Source organism: Lepidochelys kempii, chromosome 22 (assembly GCF_965140265.1).
Source record: "Lepidochelys kempii isolate rLepKem1 chromosome 22, rLepKem1.hap2, whole genome shotgun sequence".
Taxonomy (NCBI): domain Eukaryota; kingdom Metazoa; phylum Chordata; order Testudines; family Cheloniidae; genus Lepidochelys; species Lepidochelys kempii.
The window spans coordinates 4,234,040-4,253,391 of record NC_133277.1 but is presented as its reverse complement, the minus strand read 5'-3'; the positions used below and the strand labels follow the sequence as shown (position 1 = coordinate 4,253,391).

General features: G+C 47.1%; 1 protein-coding gene and 1 long non-coding RNA gene across 11 annotated transcripts in view; both read right to left on the bottom strand.

Annotated features, from left to right (window-relative positions):
* The window catches only part of ST3GAL4 (ST3 beta-galactoside alpha-2,3-sialyltransferase 4), a 187,867-nt gene that overhangs the window by 48,703 nt on the left and 119,812 nt on the right, over window positions 1–19,352 (bottom strand). The window contains exon 1 of one of the 10 annotated variants that reach the window (XM_073321124.1): window positions 4,751–4,769. The exons of 8 other annotated variants lie outside the window; for them this stretch is intronic. In XM_073321124.1, the coding sequence (XP_073177225.1) occupies window positions 4,751–4,753 (3 nt within the window). In that variant the 5' untranslated portion in view covers window positions 4,754–4,769. Of the gene's footprint in view, window positions 1–466; window positions 1,624–4,750; window positions 4,770–19,352 lie in introns of those variants that run through there. One more of the 10 variants, XM_073321128.1, reaches the window with a different exon arrangement.
* Window positions 569–4,739, bottom strand: LOC140901745 (uncharacterized). The gene is made up of 3 exons (XR_012155947.1): window positions 3,053–4,739; window positions 2,772–2,811; window positions 569–579 (listed from the first exon to the last, which is right to left on the bottom strand). It is a non-coding gene; the product is annotated as an uncharacterized lncRNA (long non-coding RNA).

Below are 19,352 nucleotides of genomic sequence, written 5' to 3'. Positions count from 1 at the left end.
GCTTTCCTTCAGAGTCCCCCTCATCCCACTCCCAGTCTCCCTCTCCCCACCCCTGAGCAAGATGTACCACCCAGATGGGGGCAGACCTAATTGGCGACCAGTCTCCCAAATCCACTGCAGCAGGGGTGTGCTGGGAATGGAACATTTGGAAGAGTTTAGACAGGATGGGAGCTGAGATTTTATACCCCCAGCACACGCAGTGTTTTGCATCACATGCCTGTAGAGCCAATAGGCTTTTTTACCCCCTTGCACCTGAGGAATCTCAGCCATTCGGTCTTCCCCAGGGGCCAAGGGAAGTCCTTAGCCACACAGTAGCAGGCAGGGGAGCAAGCATCGCAGACAGGGTTAGACATTAAACCCCAGCGGGATCGGCATACGGGATCCCGCACTCCTCACCCACCCAGCTGACCAGTTTGGGCAGTTGCTTCCCACACACCCCCGACACAGGGTCACAGACTAAAATCACCTCTTCACCTGCACCGGGGAAAATCCAAAGAACCCTCAAAATAACATGGCAACTTCATGCAGCGCAGCTGTCTCTGGGGAGCTGGTGCTTGTTTCCCTCTCCTCAGGATGTGTCTCTCAGTTGGGGGGCGAGGGGGAGGAGAAAAAGATGAGGGGAAGATTTAACATTAAAACGACAGGGCCTGCAATGCTCTGGGGACCCCGGGCAGCAAAGGGTGCCTGCAGAAGTCCTTTCCCCACCATCCCTTGTAAGAGACGGTGTGCTGCAGGAGAGCGGATGTGGGACGCGGAGCTTGTCTGCTTTCTATACATCAGCCCAAACCTCTGCTTTCTATAATCTGGAAATTCTCGCATTATCTCTCATCTGCTTTAAATTAGGGATTCATTCTTGGGAATGCTGGAGTGATTAAGAGCAGATCAGCTATCAGAAATGCAAGCTGGGGTTGGCAGAGGCTCTGAAATCTGCCTGGAGGAAGGCGACTCCCGCACGTCACTTTTAATTAAACAACACAAGTTTCCGGGGCCAGATTGCGATCTAATTTCAGATCAGAATGATGGGATGGCAAAAGCCCTCCAGATTGCAAAGGACTGGAGTTGTCCCTGCCCACTCAATAATATGTCACTCATCACACAAACCACAAAAGCAACAGCTGCTATTTTAGTAGGACCTACAAAAATATGTTTCTATGCCAAACTTAAGGGAGTGTGCTGCTTTTAAACTTTAGCAAAGTTAAAAGCTTGAAGTGACAGGGGTAAGGCTTGGGCATGTGGCAAAGGTAGAGAAGAAGGAGAGCGAGGGGAACATAGAAAGCAGCTGTGGGGTGCAGCATGCAGCAGGACTGAGAGCAGAGGGTGCAGAGTTCGGTGTGCGTAAGCACAGAACAACGCTGCGGTACACATAACTGATGCACCCCCACTGAGTAGGGTGATCAGATAGTAACTGTGAAAAAAATGGGACAGAGGGTAGGTGGTAATAGGTGCCTATATAAGAAAAAATCCCAAAAAACAGGACTCTCCCTATAAACTTGGGACATCTGGTCACCCTACTACCGCTGAGTGCTTGTACACAGAGCGAGAGACAGGTGGGATGCAGACCTAAAACGCACTGTGCACAAAGCAAAGTCAGGATCAAACTCCAAAGAGCAGGAATCCTACAAGCTGCCTGTGTATGAACCAAACAGGGTTATTGCAAATGAGATTCACCTTCCAACCAGCAGACAGGACACAGAGCAGCCCCTTGGCTGGAGAAACCCCTTCCCCACAGGCAGCTTTAGAGGAAGGAAAAGAACCTAGCAAGCCGCTGCAGGTACCTGCATCTCCAGCCCCTCCAAGGTGCAGGGTACTTTATAGTATACTTTATAGCAACCTATAGCCTATCAGGCTCCAAATTTTTTGGAAAAAGAAAAGGAGGACTTGTGGCACCTTAGAGACTAACCAATTTATTAAAGCATAAGCTTTCGTGAGCTACAGCTCACTTCATCGGATGCATGCAGTGGAAAATACAGTGGGGAGATTTTATATACACAGAGAACACGAAACAATGGGTGTTACCATACAGACTGTAACAAGAGTGATCAGGTAAGGTGAGCTATTACCAGCAGGAGAGAGAGAAAGAAAAAAAAACCCTTTTGTACTGATAATCAAGGTGGGCCATTTCCAGCAGTTGACAAGAACCTGTGAGAAACAGTTGCGGGGCGGGGGAGGGTGCGGGAGAATAAACATAGGGAAATAGTTTTACTTTGTGTAATGACACATCCACTCCCACTCCAAAGACCAGGGGTGGACTGGGAGTGGATGTGTCCCAATCTTTGGTAATAGCTCACCTTACCTGATCACTCTTGTTACAGTCTGTATCCATTGTTTCATATTCTCTGTGTATATAAAATCTCCCCACTGTATTTTCCACTGCATGCATCTGATGAAGTGAGCTGTAGCTCACGAAAGCTTATGCTAAGATAAATGTGTTAGTCTCTAAGGTGCCACAAGTCCTCCTTTTCTTTTTGCGGATACAGCCTAACACGGCTGTTACTCTGAAACCAAATTTTTTGGCTAACACTTGGGTAAAAAGGGGTAACATCACTGTTTGGATGACCGTAGCACCTCAGAGCCCGAGACATGGATCAGGACTCCACCGGGCAAGGCGATGTACAAACACAGAAGCAAAAGACAGTCCCCGCCCGAAGAAGCTTACAATCTAAGTGTAAAGCAAGAGACAGCAGATGGAAACAGATGGGGAGAATAAGGCAACCGTGAGGCAATACTGGCCAGCATGATGGGCAGTGGCCACAGCACACCACGGGCCTCACCAATTTAAAGTTTTTGTAGGCATCATGGCAAAGGAGGGCTCTGAGGCAGGAACCGGAGGATAAGATAGCGTTAACAGTCAGCACTCAAAGCAGTCCAGTCAGGCCATCTGATTATTTATTGCTACCCAATGCAGGAAACAAGTTGATAGACACACTTGACCCAGCAGAATGACAACTCCCATGGTCAACTACTTGTCCCAGCCACCCTCATGCTAACCCCAGGTATCCCACCCAAGTTTCAGTTTAGGTGGTTACATTTGTCCCTTTTAAGTTCCCCTTACAGTTTCAACTGGATACAGAGTTGTTCTTCACTTTGAATCCTACACTCCTGCAATGTTGCTATGTGCTGTTAAACAGCTACTGTGTTCCACCCTAGAAGTAGCTGCAGTTCATCGGTGGATGAAATCATTCCAGCTTGGGACTCTCGGGAATGAAAGGCACTAGAAAAACATCAGTGGATTAATCTAAGCACTTGTCTACTTTGAAAGTGGGCTAAGCTAAACAGGAACAAGACATTCTTATTCTGGGATAAAAGTATCCAGACATGGGGTTATTTCAGAATAGCTCTTCCCAAACAATTTGTGTGCGGACAAACCCAGTACTCCATGGACTGACACAGGCCAAAGCATCAAAGGAGCCATATTGTGCCTGCCTCTCCAAAACCCACACGTGGGTGTATAAATGCAGATATGCAGGGGCAACAGACTCTGGCATTAATTTGTGGCTGCAACTCAGGCCCTGTCCTTTGGGAAATCAGCCCTAAGTTCAAACCAAGCATAAGAATTGGCTTTCTATCTTCTCCCTTTCTGGAGTAGCTGAAAGTCCGAAGCAGTGAATTTCAAAATGTCAAAATAGCAAATGAGAGATACCATTATTAACATAAAAAGAAAAGGAGTACTTGTGGCACTTTAGAGACTAACCAATTTATTAGAGCATAAGCTTTCGTGAGCTACAGCTCACTTCCTTTTCTTTTTGCGAATACAGACTACCACGGCTGTTACTCTGAAACCTGTCATTATTTACATAGGTGCCCCGGACATTATGGTATGCCTGATGGATTAGATCCCTCTTAAGAGGGAGGACAATCCAGGAGTAGGGTGCTAGACTAAAATTTGGGAGACCACGGTTCAATTCTCAGCTCCAAAGAAGGCGTTCTGTCCAATCTTGTGTACGTCATGTAGGCGAGTGCTACTCAAAATGGTGGTCCACGGACCGGTGCTGGTCTGTGAGTCATCAGCTGCCGGTCTGCACGCACATTAGGCAAAAAATTTGCCAGTCCCCCACATCAGAGAGCTTGAGAAGCACGGACATAGGCCGCATCTGCACTAGGAGAACTTTACCCTACCGATATGGGTACATTGGGATTCCAGCAGCACCGTCGTCCAGTCACAGAGCAGGACCCCATTGTGCCCGGTGACATGTACACACACACACACAACAAAGAGATAGTATGCTACACCGGCAAAGTGCTCCTAGTACGGATGTAGCTTATACTAAGAAAGCTGCACTTTCACCAGTTCCCTTCCCCTCGCAAAAAAAGTAAGCAATACCAGCAAAAGTGCCCTCCTGCTGGTACGGCGGCATCTCTGCTAGGTGCTTTGCTGGCACAGGCCTCACACTTCTTCCCGCCCCTGCCCGACAGAGCCACGCCAGCAGAAATCTGCAGTGTAGACATAGCCTTAGTCTCTCTCTGGCTTCGTTTCCCCATCTGTATCCTGGGGATCAGAGGACTGGGGGTGCGGGAGGCGCTCAAATGTCACAGTAACGTGGCCCAAAAAGTGCCTGAGAGAGAGAAGATTGCAGCAGCCAGAAATGCAAGCGTCCTATTGAAGTTTCTGCCTGCCAGTGACGGCACGGTGTTCCCCTGGGTAAGAGGATCACTCCAATATTAAAGCCAAGCCTAGTTTTCTTCTAATAAACAAAAAGCCCTTCTGTACCTGGCATGGTAAGAATTGCCTGAAAATTGTCATCCCTCTTACCATAATCACTGGAAAGGTTCCCACAGCTTCAGCCCTCCTCTCCCAAAGCTATGGCGGTCAGTGGATGGCTCCCATTCTGTATTCCCTGGGTCTGCAGCTCCGGGCCCAGAGCACTGTCGGGCCAGAGAGGGGAGAAGCGGGCTGTCGTTTTCAATCACATTCTGTGACTGTGTCCCTGCTTCTGTTCTTTTATAAGCTGGTTTGGGTGGTGGTGGCAGGGGGGAGGGGAGGGCATAGATCTGATCGGCTTGTTAGGGATGGGCACGTCTGACTAATAAAGGTTTCTACTATGCAGTTATATGCACAAATCAACATGCTTCTCTCGCTGCAGTGGCTGGAGAGGTGCCAGATGAATACAGTTACCTGGAAAAGGGCGTGGAGCGGGAGTCTGTCATGTTTGAGGTAGCCTTTAGACACAAACCCAGGGCATCAGATGATAACGGCAGGGCAAAGACTTGGGCTTTCTTGCTCTAGAACGTGCTGCGTGTTGTTGTTAGACAAGGGGCGAAGGGACCTGCTGAGCAAGGGACTGGGAGCCAGGAAGTCCCGAGTGCCATCCCTGGTTCTGCCACGTAGGGTATGTCTACACTAGAGCGGGAAGATACAACTTTTTCAGCTCGAGGAGTCAAACCTGTGCCAGCTCTGGTCCAGCTAGTGTGCTAACAGAACCTGGCCATAGCGGCATGAGGGGGCTAACTGTCCTGAGGCTGGTGCTGTCCAGGACACTAAGTACCTACTCAGCATGGTCAGCTCCTCCCGCCTCTCACGCTGCAGTAGCTATGTTCTATTTTTAGTGTCCCCTTGCTCACAATGGGCTGGATTTTCAGTGACTTCGGCGGAGGTACTCATCCCCTCCACCAGTCTGAGCCCGTGTGCTCCTGGCTAAGCCAGTGCACGCCCATCCGCCACACTGGCGCTGCTCTGAAGTGACCTTGATCTCCAGAATCTCCGCGTTCACATAAACATCTCCGCAGCACTAATGGCTGCATCAAGCCCTCAAAAATATAAGCAGAGCAGAACCAATGGAGAGATCATAGAATAGAATATCAGGGTTGGAAGGGATCCCAGAAGGTCATCTAGTCCAACCCCCTGCTCGAAGCAGGACCAATTCCCAGTTAAATCATCCCAGCCAGGGCTTTGTCATGACTCTGCAGCCAGCCTAGAATAGCAGCTCAGAGGCGTGACCTGCCCCATTCCTCGCAGCAGCGTGGGGTTACCTCTGATGGCCCATGCGAGCTCATTCTCTCCCTCCTCCAGCACGAAGGCAGAGAAAGAGGCACTGATCTGCACAATTTACTGCAAGTGGTGTCTCATTTTCGTGCCACAAGCGAGTGGCATTTGGAAGAGGGCACTACTTAATTTTTCCCTTCCAACCACAAAGGATCCCAGCCAGAGATGACCCAGGCCTGCTGACAGTGCGTGTGTAGGGGCAGGGCAGAGTGAGAACAGCTGACTTCAGCCGCGTGACTGAGCATGCTCAGTACAAGTCAAGCAGCAAATCAGAGGGGAAGGGCACGTCCTCCCTTCTGATCCAAGCCCAAGGAGCCTAGCAGGGGCCATGGGCATACTGAAGTGGGGGAGCCAAGCTCAAGGAGAGCAGTGGAGCTCCGAGTACACATGATCATCCTTGGAACACCTGCACAATCTACAGTGAGCAGCATCTCCATTTGGCAAATCACGGGGTGGAGCTTATTATGCGGACGGAGCTTGGAGAACCACCACCTTCCTCCCCACCCCCAATCTGACTTCCAGGTTCAATCCCCCCGTCCCAGTTTTCCCCTTCTGTAAAACTGGGGTTGATGATACTTCTCCCCCTCACAGAAGGCTGCACAGATTAACCAATGCTTTGAAGAGTCAAGTATTCTACGTTATTCTCTCTCGATTCCCTTTCATCGGGTTAGTTTTACTCTTCTCAATTCTGTTCCTGTGTTAGCAACTGTAGTATCTACACTCCACCCAGGATCTGCTCCACTTCCCAGCCTGTTACAGCTCATCCCCCTGTTTGTGCTCATACCACTGTACTGGTTTTATGGAAAGCCAAGAGAGGAACAGAACTTCCCTCATCTTGGAAGCCTCAGAATGTTGGATCATATTAAAGAAGTTCTGTATTAAAATCACAAATGAGTTTGATTCCCCATAGTTTAAATTCCAGTGTATTACTAATTAAGAGGTCTATTGGTTTTTGGTACTGTTTCTCTCCCTCTATGTGTGAAACTCGCAAGTTGCTAATTGCGTTAGTACATTCTAAGACAGAGTCTGTTCTCAAAGCAATTCACACACAGAGAGACTCAAAGCAATACTCTGTAACAACAGAAACAGCACCCAGAGACTCCCCACCCTTTTGTTGTATTAACAATTGTGATTAAAATAGAGATAGAGGATGTATGTGGATGGATGCTTGTTGTGGATAATAACTGAATGATCAGGGAGGTGCCAGCCTAAGAATCCAGTGTCCATCGGCTGAAGAAGGCGTCAAGTGGAAATAACCAGAGGACCCCGGGAGGGCAGACTGGAATCCACTCAACAGCCTCAAGAATGGGAGAACCAAAGAACAAGATAACATCTAGCAGCACGGAGCTGTCAGGAATGTGCTATCTGCCGACTGATTCAGCAACAGCATGATGAAGCAATTCCCATAGACTGACATAGGAAGAAATTCCTATAAAAATAGACTCTAGAAAGTGAGAACTTTGGGGTCTGATTCTGCAAACCAACTTCCAGGAGCGTCAGATGAGCATCTGACAAGGCCCTGCTCCCTCCTCATGTCCAGGCCACCTGGCCAGTGGCTTGGCATGAGCAACTCTAAGGCTGGTAACTATGATAACAACCTTGCAGAACCTCTGTGTGTGCGTGTATAAATATGAGATTGAATGGAATGTTATAGCTATAACTAACTGCTTACTATGATTCTTTCTGTATTCACAATAAATGTGGTATTTTGCCTTTTTCCCTTCAATAAGATCCTGCTGGTTTTTATTTTATTGGTATAACAAGAACAGCCAAGGAGACCGGATGAGGCGCGAACCAGCTCAGATTGCATTGAGGAGGAACCAGGAACGTTCATCCTCAGATATTGCTCCTCTCTCCGGATCGGTCATTGCCTGTCCGACTGATGAAGGAACAGGAACAAACACCCTGGGATGCCAGCGCACACTCGTGTCCCTGAGTTGTCCTGAAGACAGCTATGGTGACCATGGTTCTCTCTCTAGGGCAGGTCCCACATGGGCAGCAGTGCTAGCTAACCCAGCAACATGCCTCAGCCCTGGACTGGCGCTTCCCTTCACACCACAAGGCCACTGCTAGCTCTTCACGCCCTAGTCAGTTCTTGGCTTATCTATGGAAATCGCCAAGGAGGGGGTACTGTCGGTACCAGCTGTGGGGTGCAGGGAGGGGGGGCTGCGATGTAAACATCTGACTGGAAACTGGACAAAGACATTATTTCATGAAGGCCAATGAGCAGGCATCGTAGGAGAGAGAGACAGAGAGCCTGGAGCATTGGGCCTCGTGCAAGAATTGAGGCCTGAACCAGAGGCTGTGAACCAGTCGGACCATGTATTAAAGCAGATGCTCACAAGATCACTGTCCAGCAGATGAACTTGGCAAAGCTGCTGCTAGTGTACTAGGCGCTAGATATTTACATAAATATATTCCAGCTAGTACTAGATTGGGATGTATTTGTACAAAATGGTTTGACAACACAATGAAGAGGGATGTTTATTCAAGCTATCAGCATCAAGGGACGTAATAACCAGATGTCATGAGATAGCTAGCCAGGCACATGAAACCTGTTTGCTCTGGCCTGTAATGTCTGGGTTCTTCCCCATAGTTCTTTGTGGGGAGTCCTGCTGCTGACTGAGCCGTTCCTTTCCACAGGGCACTCAGGTGTAAGCGTACCTGTAACCATGGAGCCAGAGCGCTAGGACTGTGTCTTTGGGGCAACAAACCTGGCCTGGGGCCATTGTCACTGAACCGTGCTTTATGAGTAACATCGAAGCCTGCAGAACTAACTCGCTGTCCTGTCTGCTAACAACATTGAAGCTTCAAGGACAGACTCACTGAGCAGTCTAAACAGTGCTACCGAGGCAACGACTTTCCAGCCGCCAAGACTTGACCACACTGGGTAGTACTCTCGAGGTCTGCTGAACCAGCCTTCTGCATAGAGCTGGGAAGGCACACGGAAAGAACACACACACGCCTACTGACAACAGGCATCAAGTGGTCACCAGCAGTGGATCTGGAGACACCTGACATGGAAAGCCGTCACAGGTGACAGCAGCATGTGAAGATAAAATGCATCCAACCCAGGGCAGGGCAGGCAAAGCTTCCCTGGGAACAGCTTCCAGGTTCAGATTTAGGAGTGAGAGACTTCGTGCCCCCATTTCCCACCCTGTCCACTGAAGGAAACAAGCTGTTCCGCTGAGGGTGCGTGGAAAGGGACAGTTGTGTGGGGAGATGGCGCTGATTAAACCCTTCATTGCATTTCCCTTCCCACCACGAGAAACCGACAAGGGCCGTTAAAAAATACTGCTAGCATCTCAAAGCCAAGAGAGAGCCAGACAGAGTAAGACGCAATTGTGCCCATGCCAGGGGAGCGAGGGGTCACTCGCTCAGTGGAGATAATCACAGACCCACAGGGTTCAAAAGGACCGCAAGGATCATCTCGTTTAGACTGCCAAGCTGCAGGATTTGTTGTGTCTAAACCCTCCAGGGCAGACGGCTATCCAGCCTCCTTTTGAAAACTTCCAGTGAAGTCTCATGTCCTCTCAAGGCATCTGTTCCACAGTCCTACCGGGCTTACAGTTAGGAAGGTTTTCCTGAGATTTAATCTAAATCTGCTGTGCTGTCGTTTGCACCCACTGCCACTTGTCCTGCCCTCTGTGGCAAGAGAGAACAATTTTTTAATCAAGGGAAGGAATTAATTCCACATTCACTTCCCTGCCCAGCTACCCCCATTCCTCCGGCAGCAGTTGATGGAGACATTTCCAGCCGTTTGCTGGCACTCCCTGCTCGGCTTTACCTGCCTCTGATTAACTGTGTCAAAGGAAATGCAGGTTTCAGAGGAGCAGCCGTGTTAGTCTGTATCTGCAAAAGGAAAAGGAGTTCTTGTGGCACCTTAGAGACTAACAAAAGCTTATGCTCAAATAAATTTGTTATTCTCTAAGGTGCCACAAGTCCTCCTTTTCTTTTTAAAAGGAAATGCAGACTCCTGTCCTCCAGGGACGGGCAGGTGTGCCAAGGAGGAACTGCTTTGAGAACCAGTTGGCTCAGCCCCCAAAATCAAGCGAGCATGTGCATAGCTGAAGTGCGCAATGTATTTCGTTGCTAACCCACAGCAACCAGTTTTCAACATGGATTTAGAGCTTTGCCACTGAAGGACTCACACCCAGGCCATCACAAACAGCCCCAATGCAACAGAAGCTCAGTCACTCTTCTCAATGCCTCGTTTTGTTTTATTTGGCCACCTTCACTGAGGACGGCCACCAAGGCCGTGCATGCGTTAAAATATCACATACAATGAGTTTGTGGCAGAACCAGAAATGTTACCGGGCTACCCAGGAGACCTGACTCCCAGAGCCAGACCTTACCTCACACCATCTTTCTTCATTATAACTTCACTGCAAGACCAAGCATAATGGGAAAGTTAGCCGTGACGGACCAACCCCTCCACACACAGCCACTCACACAAAGGGCCTGATTCTGCCACCCTTACTCATGCTGAGTACCACTCACTTGTGTAGTCTCATGGATTTCAATAGAACCTCTTGCAGGTCTACCAAACATGAGTATTGCTGGCAGACTCAGGCAAAGTCTACAGTAATCACAAAGGGAAGGGAGAAGTTCCGGCTGAGCCCATCTTCACCCGGGGAAACTCTCTCAAGTTAACTCCAGTGTCAGAGCTACCCTTCAATGTTGTTTTTCATTTAGTGAGCAGTCGGAGGCATTTAGCGCCCCTGTAGTGTTTCCAGTTTACAAGAAATTGGAAGAGACCTTTACAGTGCAGCTGAGGCCTCAACAGAAGAGGGAACACTGGGTGAGACATGTCTAAAAAGGCAATTAATGAGCTTCCATAACGCAATTAGGTACCTGTTAGACCAATTCTAAATGAAAAGGCAACGCATCCTCTTTCACCTATGCTCAAGCCAAGTCCTAGTAAGTGCTCTCGCATTATATTCAATTGCAGTCCTGCCTGAGAGTCCGTCACTTCACTCTCAGATATGGCTGAAATATGACAGAGACAGAAAATACACTGTTGCTTTGCCAGACTCTGATACAGTGTTATTGTTAGATTAGAGACATACCAAAAAATCCAAGATCAAGTAAAAGCTATATAATCATACAGCCTGAAAATATACCAATAATATACATAATGGGTAGGCCCGGGGGATTAGATTTATCAGTAAACATCAATTTCACTATATGCACACAAACCAATGAAAAGAATATTTCCACTGATGAGAATCATAATTTAAAAAGAGGCAAAGTAAGAAAAACGCTGCTTGAGAACGTATGAGAGTTCGATTTAAGGCTAAAATTCTGACATGTGATGATGACAGTTGGGTTTGAACCATTATAAAGCTTTAACTTTTTGAATCTCAGCATCTATTGTCGTTCAATAATTATTGTCTGACCCCTCCATTGGCCGATGCTCCATAATTCCCCACAACTGTGAGAATTTAAAATCAATACAAATCTTAAAAAAAGGGGGGGGCTTAAAACCCATCATTTTGTGCAACTGTGACACTTTTAAAATCGATCAAAATAAAAATAAATGCTTAAAAATAAAAATCAATATTATCTGTCAAGATCATAAATAAAAATTGAATTCCAACAAGCCTAATCATGGACCAGATACTCAGCTGGAGTAAACCAGCATCACTCCAGGCCAATTTACATCATCTGAGGGTTTGTATATTACCCACACACAAGCGAAGTGTCTAAAGTTGGCTAAATGCGGATTTACATGGCTATCTGTTCAGTAGTCGGAGCACCCACAAACTATAAAAGGAGTCACCTGTCAGATGGGGTGCAGAAGGACTGGGAACATATGCAGATAGAAACTACAATAGTTTCTCACTGTTCTTGCTGTGGTTTTTGACCGTCTCCATCACTAGACATGAAAGCAGAGAAACATCTTGAACCGTCAAAACAACAGATTTTCTGCATACAAGACTAAACTCTACAGGTGCAAGCAAAAGCCATTTCTATGTAATAGGTTTCTGCATTTCAGCTGCTTCCCCCCAGGTTTCCAGAGACAAGCCACAAACCAATTCAACAGCCTGTCCTTAAATGCAGCACGTTCCTTTCATACTAGCTCAGCCTAGTAGTTCATAGATTCATAGACACTAAGGTCAGAAGAAACCATTATGATCATCTAGTCCGACCTCCTGCACAACGCAGGCCACAGAATCTCACCCACCCACTCCTGCGAAAAGCCTCTCACCTATGTCTGAGCTATTGAAGTCCTCAAATCGTGGTTTAAAGACTTCAAGGAGCAGAGAATCCTCCAGCAAGTGACCCATGCCCCATGCTACAGAGGAAGGCGAAAAGCCCCCAGGGCCTCTTCCAATCTGCCCTGGAGGAAAATTCCTTCCTGACCCCAAATATGGCAATCAGCTAAAACCTGAGCATATGGACAAGATTCACCAGCCAGTTCTGTCTGACCGCGATCTTTTAGCCAAACTGTGCCGAGCAGTGTGTTCTGGGAACGAGAATCAAATTGTTTTAATCTCTCAACAGCAGAAAGAAACAAGAATGGACACTGCAGGCTCCAAGGCAGTAAGGAGTGACATGGGGCAAAGGAGAATTTTACACTCAGCACAAGTCAGATTGCCCAAGAGCGAGATGCATCCAGCAGGGGAGGGGACTCCTACGGGAACCAGGAGACACCACCGTCACAAAGTAGATTCTAATGGCCAAGCGGAAACTGTGCAATCCAAACACAACCAGGGCGCAAGTGTGATCAAAGAGCTAATTAAAGATAATTAGCTAATTTGTAGGTGGGATGGGGGCAATTATAGGGAATTCATTACATGAAACAAATGCATTGCTGAACATTCTGTATCCCAAGGACTATTTACTTTTCAAAACATTCCAAGCAGTTGAATTTCACACCTGAGTCCAACTCCCACCAGGACCCAGCGCTCCAGTGATGTGCAGTCCTCATTCAGAGCCACAGCGCTCACTCCTGCTTCGCTCGCCCTGCCGGCCAAGCGCACTTTTCACTCCAACGTCCACCAGTTGTTCAAGGCCTACAGCCAGGGCTGGCTCCAGGCACCAGCTTTCTTGGAGCAGCATCTAGAATGGGGCGGCTGGCCGTGTCCCGCAGCGGCCATTCGGCGGCCGCTCCGCCGCTCTTCCCGCCGTGGCGGCTTTTGGTGGCAGCTTTTTATTGCGGCGGCGGCGGCTTGGGGCGGCAAAATCGGTAGAGCCGCCCCTGCCCACAGCACTGGCTTTGGTCCCAGAAACGGTGCCCCAGCCTCGCAGCAGGTGCATTCGACGCCAGCAGTCTTGGAAACCAATGCAATTCATTTCCTTCCGCAGATCGGGCCAGCCCCAGTGACGGAAGCAGAGGGCCAGTTAGTGCCCTGGGGAAAGCGTTCATGAAGGAGCTGGGAGCGTAATGGGAAGCCTGGAGGGGTTACGCATGTGCGTGACCAGCAAGGTCAGCTGAGAGTCTGGCTTCAAGTGGAGAAGGCCATGTTCCAGCCCCTATTGCATGGGAAGGAGGGCTGGTGTCTCTGAAAGTACAACTCCTCTCCAGTATCTTGCAAGGAAAGGAAGCGTGCTCAGGGTTCAAACCATCTGGGAGAGACACACCGGGGAGGAGGACGGTGCGATCTGTGAAACGGTCGGGTCCTGCTACCGTTGAAGCTTCAATACCGAAATGCACCAGGAAGGGTTTAACACCACTAAGAGAAGCTCAGAGCTTTACTTGTACACCCAGGGGGGAAAGACTCCACTAATGTGTCCACGGCTCCTGCTCGCCACACATCTGTTGTATTGATTCAGGCTGTAGCACTAAATGATGTTGCTGTTTTATCTCCCTGACCTTTGGATTGATACTTGCTAGCTATTTAAAAAAAATAAATAAAAGTCAATAAGCAGGCAAGGACTGAACCCAAGAACAAAGCACTATTAGCATACGTCTGCACAGGAATCCATTGCCGGGAACAATTTATACATAAGGGATTGGGGACGGAACAAACATAAAAGTTCCTGACTAGAGAGAACTCCCAACACTCATTACAGCCTCATTTGGCTACAAAGAGCCAGCCCGGACAGAGCCACAGCCTGGGGGTGAAATGCAGCAGCCCTAGCGATCCTCATACTAATCGCTCGGGCATAGTCCATCCAAGAAATTAGCACATGGGTGTGTAGACAAACAGCCGAGAGAGAGGACGACAGGGCACACACGACAGGACATTCAATCCTAGGGGGTGAGAAAAGATTTAGGGTGTGTCGTCACTAGGAACAAAGGTGCTTTCTTACTGCATGGGAGCTAATGCACGGTAACAAGAGGTAAAACCCTAGTGAACACCAGGCAGCATGTGGTTTTCCATACCTAGTAGCAGGTCGAGGTTGACGTCAGTTGGCTTGTGTATGTGTGTGTGTTCTTTTCATGTGTTGTCCCAGCAGGTAGCTGGCTCAGCAGACTGTGATTGTACTGCCCAGTGTTAAGTGATGAAGGATGGACTATTGTCACCACAGTAACACTGTTTAGGCTGCCTAGTGCCTCTGTCCTTTGAGCTTCCATTTTATCACTATTAACAGCAGATAAGGCAGCCTTGAAGCGACTCAGAGATAGACAACAGGTGCAGTTCGGTCGCAAAGCCACTCGGCCAGGTTTATTGGCCCCTCGGCACAGGTTTAGTGCCTGGCTCCGTGTGTGCTTGGTGGCAATGATTGGCGCCTTCTGCAGCAGGAATTTCTGCTGTCCCCGAGGCCACCCAAAAGATTATGGTGAAGTACCCTGACCTTTATAGGCGAAGACAAACAACTGGAATACACAACTTACACCCCACCTTACGTATTTCATGACGTTTCTTGGTTACCATTTTTTGGTTTTGACATTTTGGACACAACATTTTAATTTATGATGTTATTTTGTACTCAATTAAAACGCATTTGTCTTCATCATCATGTTCCTATGACACCTTTGGCATTTAGGGCAGCGACGAAACTCCTCCACTGCTGTCTGTTTCTGGCAAGTCTTTCAATGGTTCCCCAGCTGTGCCCCAGATTTTCCAGCTCCGCTTCCACAGCTCTTCACCAGGTTGTTTTCAGGCAGCCTCGTTTTTGCTTGCCTTCAGGTGTCCATCTTATTGCTACTCTGGTGACAGAATCAGATTCCATCCGAAGCACACGACTGATCCATCTCCAATGCCTCCTGGCAATGATGGTGCTCAGATCTTGGTTTGAGATTGTTCTGGGCCAAAAGTTAGAGAATTTTTCTGAGGCAGGTTGTATGGAATGAAGACAGTTTGGACATGTCAGACTTCCTCATTCCCCAGCATTCTGCACTATAAAGTAGTGTTGAAAGTAGGCAGCGCTGATAAATCTTGAGTTTGGTTTTGGTGTTGTATTTTGATGATTTCCAGACCGTATTTAAGCTCCTGAAGGCGTTCTTGGCTTTACTGATTTTGTTCCGGATGTCCTGGCTTGTTCCACCATCCTGGCTGATGGTGCTGCCCAAGCATAGGAATGTTTCTACACTGCTGAGAACATAATCCTCTATCTGTACTGGTGAGGGTGAGGCAATATTAAAGGTCATGATCTCTGTCTTATTGCAGGTGATTTTCAGTCCAATTTGCTAGCTGAATGAGCTGAGTCAAATTCTTTTTTCTTGTATATGGTATTGGGTATGTAATAGGAGAGTGACATCATCTGCAAAGTCCAGGTCTTCAAGGGACGAGAAGGGTGTCCCATTTAATGCCTTTTGGCATGTCTTCCGTTGTACGCTGCATTACCCAGTCGAAGGCAATGCTGAAGGGGATTGCAGACACGACACATCCCTGACATACTCCTTTTTTGACTTCAAAACTGAGCTCACCGTGATCAACACGGCACACAAAGTTGAAATAGAAGCTTTTAATGACATTGATCATACGGAGAGGGGTTCCATATGCCTGTAGAATGCGCCCTAGGCTGGTCCTGTGAATGCTATCAAAAGACTTCTCAAAGTCTATCAAATGTATGTAGAGTTGCCGTTGCCATTCTAAGCACTGTTCTATTATGTTTTGTACAGCGAAAATCTGGTCTGTGCATCCATGTCCTTTCTGAAAACCAGCTTGCTCTTTTCTGAGAATGCTATCAACTGCCTCCGATATATGCCGGACTATGATCTTACACAATACTTTGCTTGACACAGATAAAAGTGTGATACCTTGCCAGTTATTACAATCACTGAGAGTTCCTTTCTTTCATATCTTCACTGTAACCCCATTGGTCCACTCACCTGGCACTTTTCCCCTTTCCCAGACTGATATAAATAGAGGGGCAAGGATAGATACTGGTAATTTAGGATTTACCATGAACAATTCTGCATTCAAGTTATCCTTGCCAGGAGCTTTCCCATTTTTTAAGGATTTGATGGCTTGAATGATCTCTTCCTGAGTTGGGGTGTCTGTGTTGAAATCAAGATTTTCTTCTGCCTCCTGGATGTTTGCTTCCTCTTTCGGTAGCTCCCTGTTCAGCAATTCTTTGAAATGCTCTATTCAGTGCATTTCTTGTTCTTTGTCAGTTGTTAGTAGGTGTTCTTATTTCTTCCTGATGAGAGTGTTTGTTGGTGTCTGTCATTTACCACTGATAAGCTGCATCATTTTGTAGAAGGTTCCTTGTTCACCATCAGCAGCTGCACCATCTGCTTGTGTTGCCAGATTATCAATATAATGTCGTTTGTCCGCTCTCACAAGGCGTTTGACCTCCCGGTATGCCTTGCTATACTGCTTGTGATATTTGTCCTTTAGCTTCTGGGAGTTTGTGTCTAACACTTCTTTCGTCAGAGCTCGTCTGGTTTCTATGGCGTTCCATGAGCTGGGTGTAATCCACTCCTTCCTTCTCTTCTTCCTATAGCCTAGACAGGCTTCACTGCTCTGTTTATAAAGTGCTGTTACTTTGTCCCACTTCTTGTTGATCTCCTCATCTGCATTCCCCTCTTCTTCATCAAGGTCTACAAGTGCTTGAAACCTGTTCTTTAACTGCATAACAAAAGCTTTCTGTATTTCAAGGGACTTTAGCTTGTCAATATCATAACGTCTATGTCCCTTGTTTGGTGGACCCACACTTCTCAGGTTTTAGCTTGCGTCTTATTTTGTACTAAATTAAAATGGATTTGTAGTAGCTAAAATATATTTACGGACATATTTAGTGCCTAGTACACTAGCAACAGCTTTGCCAAGTTTAATGCCATTACTGAGGAGGAGGCATGGAAGATTACATCAGGGAAGGTCTGTAGGAAGCATTTTATATTTGCCAAGAGCGTTGGGGAGGGCGAGGAGGGAGAAGAGGGGGTTCTTTTTCCCCTTCTTAGAAAACAAACTCCTTTTCTAATCTTATACTCAGCCAAAGGGGTGTGTGAATTCCCGGTCTCTCCCTATAGGCTCATATTACAGGAGGGGGATGAACTGTGCTTTTCCACAGATAGAGAGAGCATGAGAACAGTCTACTTATTACAGCAGGAGCCGCCACACCCCCTAGCAACTTCTAATCCCAGCTATACCCTTCACCTCTCTGATGTCAGGCCCCACGTTTTGGATCATGCTTCCAGAAGTGCCCACTCATTTTGGGTGCACAACTGGAGGCATCCAGGGGCTAATTTGCAGAGATTTTGAGCACTCACAATTCTGCCCAAAGTCAGCAAGAGCTGAGAGTACTCAGCACCGCTAGAAATCAGGCTCCAGATGTCCCAGGTTGGGCATCCAGAATCAGTGGGCACTGCGGGCCGCAAGCCCTCTCTGCTTCAGATTACCAGTCTCTAAATTGAGGCTAATACCTACATCACCGGGCAGAGGGAAGAGGAGTGAGAATTATTGTTTGCGGAATGCTCTGAGATCCTCAGACAAACGGGCTGTGTACTCAGGCTCATTATGTGATTTCCTGGGGTCTGAACTGGGGCACATGGGAGAACATTTATTGTCTAACCAATATATCACCATCCAAGGATTTAGAGGAAGTGATTTAGGGTCCAAGTAAAAAGCCTGCACATTCATCTTGAGTAAAGATGACTGGAAGGCTTAGTCATGCTCTGAGGACCTTTCACAGCCAGTTTTCACTGAGAAGTGACCCCAACTGGCAGGAGAGGTGAATCACTATGTTTAGTTATTGGTGCAACATTCTCAGAGATTATTTTCACTTCTGTATGTTATCGCATGCATTAAATAAATGTGCGCTGTTTATATCTTTACAAAGGGCTACATGCCAGTGATCATGTCTATAGCAAATGGTACATAGAGAAGTAATCTGCATTATTCTGCTGTTGTAATTTACTACCCTCCTACAAAGTCTCAATGAACTGGTTTCCAAATCAGGAAAGAGATGATAATCTATATGCCCAATTTTCATAACACCTGCTAATAAAACCACCACCTTCTTCACTGTTGTTTTCAAAGACTTAGATTTTAAGACCAGAAGAGACCATTCTGACCCTTTATTTAGTCAGTCGTCCTAGCTTTTCACCCAGTGATTCCTGCATGACGCCCATAACTTCTGGCTGAATTGGAGTGTAGCTTTTTGAAGACTTCAAGCAATGGAGGATCCATCACATCCCTGGGTAAATTATTCAAATGGTTAATTATCTTTGCTGTTAAAAATCTGCACCTTATTTCTAGTCTGATTTTATCCAGCTCCAGCCATTGGATCTCACTCTGCATTTGATAGATTAAAGCATCCTCTGATATCAGAAATCATCTCCCCATCCAGGTGTTTAGAGATTAAATTACCTCTTAAACGTCTTTATTAAGCTAAATAGATTGAGTTCCTTTAGTCTTTCACTGTAGGGCAGGTTTCCCAGACCTCGAATCATTCTTGTAGCTCTTTTCTGATCCCTTTCCACTTTGTCAAAATCCTTTTCACAGTGTGGACACACAGCCCTCAAGTATTGAACTCACTTGTATATTTTCACTACTCAAAAAGCAACCATCACTCTACACTTTTCTGTTCAAATCTTTCAGATTCAGGAAAATAACAGAATCAGAACAAGCGAGCACACACACAGCAGGCAAGTCTCCCCTCTGCAACATGCTGCATCAACTCTGCCTCACATCACCTGAGCTGCCTCTTAAGAAAACAGGCTCCTAGGAGCTAAGAGCTGCAATACCGAGAAAACAAGCTCCTAACAGTTCCAGGGCTGCATACATACAACACATTCAGGCTAGTGGATTTCTCCCTAATTTCCTAGCAGCCACTCTCACAAGTGAAAGGAGTTGGTGAGTGGAATTCACTGCTGTATAACAGCAAGGGGCAGATACACACAGAGGGGGATCGGAGGATGAACAGAGTTGTTTAATCCACTGGAACTTTCCAATGTGCTGTTTCATTACAAGAAGTAAGTGGCCATGGGAGACCATGCAGCATGGTCCTTTGAATATATTAAAACACACTTCAG